The sequence below is a fragment of the Pongo abelii genome, chromosome 16 (assembly GCF_028885655.2).
Source record: "Pongo abelii isolate AG06213 chromosome 16, NHGRI_mPonAbe1-v2.0_pri, whole genome shotgun sequence".
NCBI lineage: Eukaryota > Metazoa > Chordata > Mammalia > Primates > Hominidae > Pongo > Pongo abelii.
In genome coordinates, this window is record NC_072001.2 from 75,070,474 (window position 1) to 75,082,550 (window position 12,077).

The 12,077-nt window shown below is 39.2% G+C and overlaps 1 protein-coding gene across 16 annotated transcripts in view; it reads right to left on the bottom strand.

Annotated features, from left to right (window-relative positions):
• MYO9A (myosin IXA) overlaps window positions 1-12,077 on the bottom strand; it is a 311,747-nt gene that overhangs the window by 26,389 nt on the left and 273,281 nt on the right. For all 16 annotated transcript variants that reach the window (XM_024232451.3, XM_024232449.3, XM_054532836.2 and 13 more), the window contains 2 exons: window positions 2,355-2,547; window positions 109-237 (listed from right to left, as the gene is read on the bottom strand). In XM_024232451.3, the coding sequence (XP_024088219.3) occupies window positions 109-237; window positions 2,355-2,547 (322 nt within the window). The remainder of the gene's footprint in view (window positions 1-108; window positions 238-2,354; window positions 2,548-12,077) is intronic.

Below are 12,077 nucleotides of genomic sequence, written 5' to 3' on the forward strand. Positions count from 1 at the left end.
GCTCTATAAGAATTAAACCACTAGAGGATGGCTTGATAATGTATACTCAAGATGGTATTTCTTTCCCAACTATAGGCCTTCTCTCTAACCCAGGAAGCCTATGCTTACCCATAGCTCGAAGAAATTCCTCATAGAGTTCAAAGGTCATGAGAGGATTGGGCAAATCTCGAAGCCATTGTTTGAATACACTTGCAATGACGTGTATGTTATAGTCATCTAGATTTACACTCTCAGCATCTATTAAGAGACAAGAGTTAGATTAACAAAGCCAAAACATGCAAAGAGATTCAAATAATTCACTTTAGAAACTATCATCATTAAAGGAAGGCTTCATGTTTCTTTTTTTTTCTTTTTTTTTTTTTGAGACGGAGTTTCGCTCTTGTTGGCCAGGCTCAAGTGCAATGGTGTGATCTCAGCTCACCACAACCTCTGCCTCCCGAGTTCAAGTGATTCTCTTGCCTCAGCCTCCCGAGTAGCTGGGATTACAGGCATGTGCCGCCACGCTTGGCTAATTTTGTATTTTTAGTAGAGACGGGGTTTCTCCATGTTGGTCAGGCTGGTCTCGAACTCCCAACCTCAGGTGATCCACCTGCCTTGGCCTCCCAAAGTGGAGGGATTACAGGCGTGAGCCACCATGCCCAGCCGGCTTCATGTTTCTTAATCAAACTGACTAACCTATTTTCCACAATGTAATTCCATGCTTTGGAACGGTGCTTCTAACTGTGGTGAAAGAATACGTCTTGTGTATTTGTTTTCCAAATCTGTTGTGGACTGAAATGTGTAAAATAAAAGATCATGGCCAGGAGCGGTGGCTCACGCCTGTAATCCCAGCACTTTGGGAGACTGAGACAGACCGATTACTTGAGGCCAGGAGACAGAAAGCAGCCTGGCCAACATGGTGAGACCTGTCGCTACTAAAAATATAAAAATTAGCTGGGTGTGGTGGCACATGCCTATAATCCCAGCTACTTGGGAGGCTGAGGCAGAATTGCTTGAACCTGGGAGACGGAGGCTGCAGTGAGCCAAGGTCACACCATTGTACTACAGCCTGGGCAACAGAGCAAGACTGTCTCTAAATGAATGAATGAATGAATGAATGTTTTGGTGCTGAAGCACTGTTAAACTGCTATAAACGTCTCTACATGCTTGCTCTCAATTTCTGTACTTACCCGGTTATGGATTTGTCCACAGACCACACTTTTGAGTACCAATGGTTTACATGACAAATGAATAAAAGCATACAGGACACTTTCTGAAAGTAAGGCTAATTTTAAGCCATTCTTAGAGATAAAAGGACAGTGATAACTGAGCTTAGAAAATGTAAAGGAAACACCTTTACCCGTTTCACTTATAAACTCCCTAAGGTTATACAGATTAGATGACTGGGGAAGATTCAGGATGTTGATTTTCACTTGTGCTATTTCAAGGTATCAGAGACAAAGTCAGTAACTGCCTGTAAACCAAAGTAGACCAAGTCTCTTGTAGACAGAACCTCCTGCCTGAGTCTTACCAGTCATTATTATTATTTTCATACTCAATTCATTTCTCATTGATTTGTTCATAAGAAACAGCATCGTACATAGGTTCTTGCCCACACAAGGACACGCTTTACTCTGTTTAGTTCAAAAAGATCTATTCCTTCCCAACAATGGTAAAGTGTAGAAGTTGAGAATGAAACCAGAGTCAGTCCCCTGCATGAATTCCAGTACTAAAACTACAGCTCTACAAAGATACACGCTCAACTCACTAATTATCAGTTTGAGTAACTGTCATCAATGTAGGCAGGCAAGAAGATGATACACAGGAGAGAGTACCCCTTGGAGTCAGAATAATAAAGAGAAGGGGGAAATAGATTATGAATTCAGAAGATCTGGGGTTAACTCCAGTTTGGTCACTTATTGGTGATCAGTCTTTGGGCAAGATCCTCTGTAAGCCTCAGTTCCTTTTTCTGTAAATGGGGATAATAATATCCCTAATTCATAGGATTGTTGTGAATATTATAAAAACATTAGTACAGCACCTTGCATCATCATCAGCAGCTCATTATTTAATTTCCCTGTACATTAGTTTTTTTCGTTGTCAATCAGAGGTATCACAATCTTACTGAATTATTACAAAAATTAAATGAGATCTGTCCCAAGTGCAAATTATATGCTCAATATATGTCTGCTGAGTTGACCAAATGAAACCAAAGACTCTTTAGAAAGCCAAAATATGATAACAAAGCATCACAGAAAAGAATGCATTCTTCTGGCTGCTAAGTAAAGGATCGACATGTAATGAAAACTTTAAGAGCATGAAAGGAACTATTTAAATAAAAGTATTTCGTTATGATTTAGAGGGCACTATCTTACCTGTATCTAGACCCTGCCGAAGCTCCTTGATTTTATTAGTCGAACCAGACTTTCGATAAATACCTTCTGTATACAGTCCATGCATTTCAATGTAGTTTATGAGCTTTTCCACTACTAAAGGAACAGTTCGGTCTTCACTGGTCAAACGGGACAGTTCAACCCCAAATTGTCGAGATGACAGCTCTGGATCATACTAAATGAAAGATAATTTTTAGTTTCCAAATGCATTCAAACATCTTGAAACATGTTTAACCATTTCTTTACCAGGAGCTACTTTTTTATTTCTCTAAAGTTTTATGAGAATAGTAACAAGAGTTGGGAGAAAGGGAATTATATTTAAGTAAGTATAAATAAGTGAGATATTAGTTTCAATCCTTTTTCACCAGAATCTCCAAAAGAAAATAATGGAGTGAAGAATGAAGGCAGTGGCAAAGGGCTACAGCTTCTCCTATCAAAAAATTGCTTCAAAAGCAAAGGTGGGATTTGGGTGTGGGGAAAAGGATTGGATTTTATATGCAAACAGCTTGACCACCTACCAGATACCACTAGAAAATCTACTGATTTGATAAGAATTAGAGTTGTCAGCAAGTTCTTAAGCATAAGAATGCTTTGATGTTTATATAAACTTTATGGAAGTTTAACTGAAAAATGATTTCATAATTAAAGGCAGAGGTACACACAGATCAGCCCATAACTACTGTTACAGCTCTTTTGTATGGACTTGAATAGCGTATCTGATATCATACTTTATTTATTCACTCATTCATTCATTCATTCATTCATTCATTCGAGACAGAGTCTCGCTCTGTCACCAGGCTGGAGCGCAGTGATGCGATCTCAACTCACTGCAACCTCCACCTCCCAGGTTCAAGCGATTCTCGTGCTTCAGCCTCCCAAGTAGCTGGGACTGCAGGCACATGCCACCACGCCCAGCTGATGTTTGTAGTTTTAGTAGAGACGGGGTTTCATCATGTTGGCCAGGCTGGTCTCGAGCTCCTGACCTCAAGTGATCTGCCCGCCTTTGCCTCCCAAAGTGCTGGGATTACAGGCGTGAACCACTGCGTCCAGCCAATATCACACTTTATTAACCTATAGGTTACTTTATATCCTATATGACTGCAACAGAACAGCTTACCCTTAAGATTATTTGAAGTAATTCACTGAAAAGAAAAATGGCAGGTATTATCTCTGAGACTGAAAATTGTTTTGCAAATCTGTCTTTCCTTCTCCTGCACCATTGTCCTTCCCTAACTATATATTCCATTTTCTCCTTTAACCTGCATCCAACCAGTTGCCAAGTCAATCAGTTCATCCTCTCTATTTTTTCTTTTCTGTTCTAAGTGTCATCACCCCAGCTCAAAACTATATCACTAACCAATTAGACTATTTCAACAGTTTCTTGGTCAGTTTTCCCCATATTCATATGTCCCCTTTTAATATATTCTGTAGTATATATAATCTGTTTTATTATCCTCAAAAACCTTTGGCGGCTAATTAGTATATACCAAACTAAAGTGCAAAAATTCTTGAGTCTCATACCCAAGAACTTACTTGAACTGATTCTAATTTCTACTTTCCAGCCTTACATTCATACATTTGTCATTTATGTGTTAGGTACCAAGGAAACAAAATCAAGGCCTTCTGCTTAAGACTAGTAGTGTTAGGCCCGGCACAGTGGCTCACACCTGTAATCACAGCCTTTTGTGAGGCTGAGGTGGGTGGATCACCTAAGGTCAGGAGTTCAAGACCAGCCTGGCCAAGATGGTGAAACCCCATTTCTACTAAAAATACAAAAATTAGCCAGGCATAGTGGCGGGCACCTGTACCAGCTACTCAGGACGCTGAGGCAGGAGAATCACCTGAACACAGGAGGCAGAGGTTGCAGTGAGCCAAGATTGCGCCACTGTACTCCAGCCTGGGCGACAAGGGCAAAACTCTGTCTCAAAAGAAAAAAAAAGAAAAAGACTAGTAGTGTTAGTGTGTGGAGATAAGTAAAATTATAAATAGATTTATTAAGTATTATGGAACCACAGAAGAGAGATAGCTAGATCAGGAAAGACTGGGCTGGATAACAAACAACTGATGATCTTGAAAAGACCTGATGTTCAACCTTAGTGCTGGAAAGCAAGTAATAGATAAGTAAAGAAAGCAGGATCTTTTAGGCAGAGGAAATATAAAACTACAAAGGTAGGCAGAGCAAAGTGGCTACGGAAAGGAAGCTACCAGATAATTTTAAATAAAGGAATAATCAGTTTATTAGTTTTAGCAGTATTATCAGTATTATTTTGCATCATTCATGTATCTACATGCTCTGCATTCCAGCTCTTAATCCTTAGAATATTAATTTCATGTCTATTTTGACATACATTAAATTATCTTAATATCAGACAACATCTCTGAAAAGCATTTCCAAGTCTGAGGCAGAATAGGACACAATCTTGGAATATTTAGAGGATGCATATTAAAAGTTTTGCCTTGTCACTATGTGAACTTGGCTAGGTTATTTCACATTTGCAACAGAAATACCTCCTTTCTACTTCAGAGGGTTGCTGTAGAGATTAAGTTGAACATACACAGCATGACAACCTGGTATACGTCAAACACTGAAAAAATTATTATAGAAATAGAATAGAATAAGGCTTGCTGTAATGATTAAATTTTAGTCAAATGTTTTCCTAATGCTGGGACACAGATGTGCAAATATATATTCTGTTTATTTAAATCCCAACGGCATTAGAAATGTTATGACTTGTGAAAGCAAAATAACAAAATACTTTTAGGTATTAAATAAAAACTTTAAAAATAACTTGATTTGAAACTAAGTAATCTAAAGCAAACATGCTAGAACATTCTATATCTTGAAATGAAGAGACAAATTAATCTTACTATTTTCAATGGAAAAAAAAAATTCTGAGTATTTTTCTAAAAATATATTTTTATAGTTTTTGTTTCATAGTTATTTTTCATTTAAACTAACTTCAATGTGTATTTTAAATAAAATCTTTATTGAGCTATGACATACACACATTGCCAAGTTACAGCTTAATGGATGTTCACAGACCCAAATTAAGAAACAGAATATTACCAGTTTAAAATTTCCCCAGGTCCCTTCCAGCCACTATGCCCTTTATTTACCCTTCACAAATAACCAGTATCTGTACTTCTGTCACTAAAAATTAGTTTTACCTGCTTTCGGATATTATATAAATGGAAAAACAGAGTATGTGCACCTTGAGTTAGTTTAATCTATTTTTGAACTTTGTTTAAATGTACTCTTTTGTCTCTAGCTTTCAGTCAACGTTATGTTTGTATCAATAGTTTTTTTTTTCTTTTGCACTTTTTACATTTAGTGAATATTATTGATATGTAAAAGTACATGGAAAAATAACAGTTTGAAAATGATGCAAAGCAAGTTAGAATACAATACCTAGGTAATTAATAATACAAAGGTATTATTAATTTTGCACCTGTTCTAATTTGCTCTATGACACACAACTGATAATTTTTAATTGATTTAACTTCTGACTTCCTTTTGAATACCTAGGGTCAAGATTTGATTTTAAGGCTTTAATGAAAATTTTTTTTTAATAGATGTTTCTTTTTTTATTATAAGTTCTAGGGTACATATGCAGAACGTGCAGGTTTGTTATATAGGTATACATGTGCCATGTTGGTTTGCTGCACCCATCAACTCGTCATTTACATTAGGTGTTTCTCCTAATGCTATCCCTCCCCGAGGCCCTCACCCCCTGACAGGCCGCAGTGTGTGATTTTCCCAACCCTGTGTCCAGGTATTCTTATTGTTCAATTCCCACCTATGAGTGAGAACATGTGGTGTTTGGTTTTTTGTCCTTGTGATAGTTTGCTGAGAATGATGGTTTCCAGCTTCATCCATGTCCCTGCAAAGGACATGAATTCATCCTTTTTTGTGGCTGCATAGTATTCCATGGTGCATATATGCCACATTTTCTTAATCCAGTCTATCATTGATGGACATTTGGGCTGGTTCCAAGTCTTTGCTATTGTGAATAGTGCTGCAATAAACATACGTGTGCATGTGTCTTTATAGCAGCATGATTTATAATCCTTTGGGTATATACCCAGGAATGGGATTGCTAGGTCAAATGGTATTTCTAGTTCTAGATCCCTGAGGAATCGCCACACTGTTTTCCACAATGGTTGAACTAATTTACACTCCCATCAACAGTGTAAAAGCATTCCTATTTCTCCACATCCTCTCCAGCACCTGTTGTTTCCTGACTTTTTAATGATCACCATTCTAACAGGCATGAGATGGTATCTCATTGTGGTTTTGATTTGCATTTCTCTGATGACCAGTGATGATGAGCATTCTTTCATGTGTCTATTGGCTGCATAAATGTCTTCTTTTGAGAAGTGTCTGTTCATATCCTTTGCCCACTTATTGATGGGGTTACTTTTTTCTTGTAAATTTGCTTAAGTTCTTTGTAGATTCTGGATATTAGCCCTTTGTCAGATGAGTAGATTGCAAAAATTTTCTCTCATTCTATAGGTTGCCTGTTCACTATGATGGTAGTTTCTTTTGCTCTGCAGAAGCTCTTTAGTTTAACTAGATCCCATTTGTCTATTCTCGTTTTTGTTGCCATTGCTTTTGGTGTTTTAGTCATGAAGTCTTTGTCCATGCCTATGTCCTGAATGGTATTGCCTAGGTTTTGTTCTACGGTTCTTATGGTTTTAGGTCTAACATTTAAGTCTTGAATCCATCTTGAATTAATTTTTGTTTAAGGTGTAAGGAAGGGATCCAGTTTCAGCTTTCTACATATGGCTAGCCAGTTTTCCCAGCACCATTTATTAAATAGGGAATCCTTTCCCCATTTCTCGTTTTTGTTAGGTTTGTCAAAGAACAGATGGTTGTAGATGTGTGGTGTTATTTCTGCGGCCTCTGTTCTGCTCCATTGGTCTATATAACTGTTTTGATATGAGTACCATGCTGTTTTGGTTACTATAGCCTTGTAGTATAGTTTAAAGTCAGGTAGCGTGATGCCTCCAGCTTTGTTCTTTTGGTTTAGGACTGTCTTGGCTATACAGGCTCTTTTTTGGTTCCATATGAACTTTAAAGTAGTTTTTCCATTCTGTGAAGAAAGTCATTGGTAGCTTGATGGGGATAGCACTGAATCTATAAATTACCTTGGGCAATATGGCCATTTTCATGATATTGATTCTTCCTATTCATGAGCATGGAATGTTCTTCCATTTGTTTGGAATGTTTCCATTCCTCTTTTATTTCGTTGAGCAGTGGTTTGTAGTTCTCCTTGAAGAGGTCCTTCACATCCCTTGTAAGTTGGATTCCTAGGTATTTTATTCTCTTTGAAGCAATTGTGAATGGGAGTTCACTCATGATTTGGCTCTCTGTTTGTCTGTTATTGGTGTATAGAAATGCTTGTGATTTTTGCACCTTGATTTTGTATCCTGAGACATTGCTGAAGTTGCTTATCAGCTTAAGGAGATTTTGGGCTGAGGCGATGGGGTTTTCTAAATATACAGTCACGTCATCTGCAAACAGGGACAATTTGACTTCCTCTTTTCCTAATTGAATACCCTTTATTTCTTTCTCCTGCCTGATTGTCCTGGCAAAAATTTCCAACACTATGTTGAATAGGAGTGGTGAGAGAGGGCATCCCTGTCTTGTGCCAGTTTTCAAAGGGAATGCTTCCAGTTTTTGCCCATTCAGTATGATATTGGCTGTGGGTTTGTCATAAATAGCTCCTATTATTTTGAGATATGTCCTATCAATACCTAGTTTATTGAGCATTTTTAGCATGAAGGGCTGCTGAATTTTGTCAAAGGCCTTTTCTGCATCTATTGAGATAATCATGTGGTTTTTGTCTTTGGTTCTGTTTATATGATGGATTATGTTTATTGATTTGTGTGTATTGAACCAGCCTTGTATCCCAGGGATGAAGCTGACTTCATTATGGTGAATAAGCTTTTTGATGTGCTGCTGGATTCAGTTTGTCTGTATTTTGTTGAGGATTTTCACATCAATGCTCCTCAGGGATATTGGTCTAAAGTTCTCTTTTTTTGTTGTGTCTCTGCCAGACTTTGGTATCAGGATGATGCTGGTCTCACAAAATGAGTTAGGGAGGATTCCCTCTTCTTCTATTGATTGGAATAGTTTCAGAAGGAATGGTACCAGTTCCTCTTTGTACCTCTGGTAGAATTCGGCTGTGAATCTGCCTGGTCTGGGACTTTTTTTGGTTAGTAGGATATTAATTATTGCCTCAATTTCAGAGGCTGTTATTGATCTATTCAGAGATTCAACTTCTTCCTGGTTTAGTCTTGGGAGGGTGTATGTGTCCAGGAATTCGTCCATTTCTTCTAGATTTTCTAATTTATTTGCATAGACGTGTTTATAGTATTCTCTGATGGTAGTTTGTATTTCTGTAGGATCGGTGGTGATGCCCCTTTATCATTTTTTATTGCATCTATTTGATTCTTCTCTCTTTTCTTCTTTATTAGTCTTGCTAGCAGTCTTTCAATTTTGTTGATCTTTTCAAAAAACCAGCTCCTGGATTCACTGATTTTTTGAAGGGTTTTTTTGTGTCTCTATCTCCTTCAGTTCTGCTCAGATAGTAGTTATTTCTTGCCTTCTGCTAGCTTTTGAATTTGTTTGCTCTTGCTTCTCTAGTTCTTTCAATTGTGATGTTAGATCTTTCCTGCTTTCTCTTGTGGGCATTTAGTGCTATAAATTTCCCTCTACACACTGCTTTAAATGTGTCCCAGAGATTCTGTTATGTTGTGTCTTTGTTCTCACTGATTTCAAAGAACATTTTTTTTCTGCCTTCATTTCGTTATCTACCCAGTAGTCATTCAGGGGCAGGTTGTTCAGTTTCCATGTAGTTGTGCAGTTTTGAGTGAGTTTCTTAATCCTGAGTTCTAATTTGATTGCACTGTGGTCTGAGAGACAGTTTGTTGTGATTTCTGTTGTTTTAGATTTGCTGAGAAGTGCTTTACTTCCAATTATGTGGTCAATTTTAGAATAAGTGTGATGTGGTGCTGAGAAGAATGTATATTCTGTTGATTTGGGGTGGAGAGTTCTGTAGATGTCTCTTAGGTCCGCTTGGTGCAGAGCTGAGTTCAAGTCCTGGATATCCTTGTTAACTTTCTGTCTCGTTGATCTAATATTGACAGTGTGGTGTTAAAGTCTCCCATTATTATTGTGTGGGAGTCTAAGTCTCTTTGTAGGTCTCTTAGGACTTGCTTTATGAATCTGGGTGCTCCTGTATTGGGTGCATATATATTTAGGATAGTTAGCTCTTCTAGTTGAATTGATCCCTTTACCATCATGTAATGGCCTTTTCTCTTTTGATCTTTGTTGGTTTAAAGTCTGTTTTATCAGAGAATAGGATTGCAACCCCTGCTTTTTTCTGCTTTCCATTTGCTTGGTAGATCTTCCTCCATCCCTTTATTTTGAGCCTATGTGTGTCTCTGCACATGAGATGGGTCTCCTGAATACAGCACACTGATGGGTCTTGAGTCTATCCAATTTGCCAGTCTGTGTCTTTTAATTGGGGCATTTAGCCCGTTCACATTTAAGGTTAATATTGTTATGTGTGAATCTGATCCTGTCATTATGATGTTAGCTGGTTATTTTGCCCATTGATTGATGCAGTTTCTTCATAGCATTGATGGTCTCTACAGTTCGACATGTTTTTGCAGTGGCTGGTACCAGTTATTCCTTTCCATGTTTAGTGCTTCCTTTAGGAGCTCTCGTAAGGCAGGCCTGGTGGTGAGAAAATCCCTCAGCATTTGCTTGTCTGTAAAGGATTTTATTTCTCCTTCACTTATGAAGCTCAGTTTGGCTGGATATGAAATTCTGGGTTGAAAAATTCTTTTCTTTAAGGATGTTGAATATTGGCCCCCACTCTCTTCTGGCTTGTAGGGAGACAGATCTGCTGTTAGTCTGATTGGCTTCCCTTTGTGGGTAACCCAACCTTTCTCTCTGGCTGCCCTTAATACTTTTTCCTTCATTTCAACCTTGTTGAATTTGACAGTTACGTGTCTTGGGGTTGCTCTTCTTGAGGAGTATCTTTGTGGTATTCTCTGTATTTCCTGAATTTGAATGTTGGCCTGCCTTGCTAGGTTGGGGAAGTTCTCCTGGATAATATCCTGAAGAGTGTTTTCCAACTTGGTTCCATTCTCCCTGTCACTTTCAGTACACCAGTCAAATGTAGATTTGGTCTTTTCACACAGTCCCATATTTCTTGGAGGCTTTGTTCCTCTCTTTTCATTCTTTTTTTCTCTAATCTTGTCTTCTCACTTTATTTCATTAATTTGATCTTCAATCACTGATATTCTTTCTTCCACTTGATCAAATCGGCTATTGAAGCTTGTGCATGCATCACGAAGTTCTCCTGCCACAGTTTTCAGCTCCATCAGGTCATTTAAGGTCTTCTCTACACTGTTTATTCTAGTTAGCCATTCACCTAACCTTTTTTCAAGGTTTTTAGCTTCCTTGCAACGGGTTAGAACATCCCCCTTTAGCTTGGAGAACTTTGTTATTACTGACCTTCTGAAGCCTACTTCTGTCAACTTGTGAAAGTGATTCTCCATCTAGCTTTGTTCCATTGCTGGCAAGGAGCTGCGATCCTTTGGAAGAGAAGAGGCGCTCTGGTTTTCAGAATTTTCAGCTTTTCTGCTCTGGTTTCTCCCCATCTTTGTGGTTTTATCTACCTTTGGTCTTTGATGATGGTGACCTACAGATGGGGTTCTGGTTTGGATGTCTTTTTTGTTGATGTTGATGCTATTCCTTTCTGTTTGTTAGTTTTCCTTCTAACAGTCAGGTCCCTCAGCTGCAGGTCTGTTGGAGTTTGCTGGAGGTCCACTCCAGACCCTGTTTGCCTGGGTATCACCAGCGGAGGCTGCAGAACAGCAAATATTGCTGCCTGATCCTTCCTCTGGAAGCTTCATCCCAGAGGGGCACCCGCCTGTATGAGGTGTCTGTCAGCCCCTACTGGGAGATGTCTCCCAATTAGGTTACACAGGGGTCAGGGACCCACTTGAGGAGGCAGTATGTCCATTCTCAGAGCTCAAACACCATGCTGGGAGAACCACTGCTCTCTTCAGAGCTGTCAGACAGGGACGTTTAAGTCTGCATAAGTTTCTGCTGCCATTTGTTTAGCTATGCCCTGTCCACAGAGGTGGAGTCTATAGAGGCAGTAGGCCTTGCTGAGCTGTGGTGGGCTCCACCCAGTTCGAGCTTCCCAGCCACTTTGTTTACCTACTCAAGCCTCAGCAATGGTGGACGCCCCTCCCCCTGCCAGGCTGCAGCCTCGCAGGTCTATCTCAGACTGCTGTGCTAGCAGTGAGCAAGGCTCCGTTGGTGTGGGACCCGCCAAGCCAGGCACGGAAGAGAATCTCCTGGTCTGCCGGTTGCTAAGACTGTGGGAAAAGTGTAGTATTTGGGCGGAAGTGTCCTGTTTTTCCAGGTATAGTCTGTCACAGCTTCCCTTGGCTAGGAAAGGGAAATCCCCCGATCCCTTGCACTTCCCAGGTGAGGTGATACCCTGCCCTGCTTTGGCTCGCCCTCTGTGGGCTGCACCCACTGTCTGGCCAGTCCCAATGAGATGAACCAGGTACCTCAGCTGGAAATGCAGAAATCACCCATCTTATGCATGAGTATCAATAGTTTAATTTCATTACTATATTTTATTCCATTATATAAAGACACTATATTTTATTTAT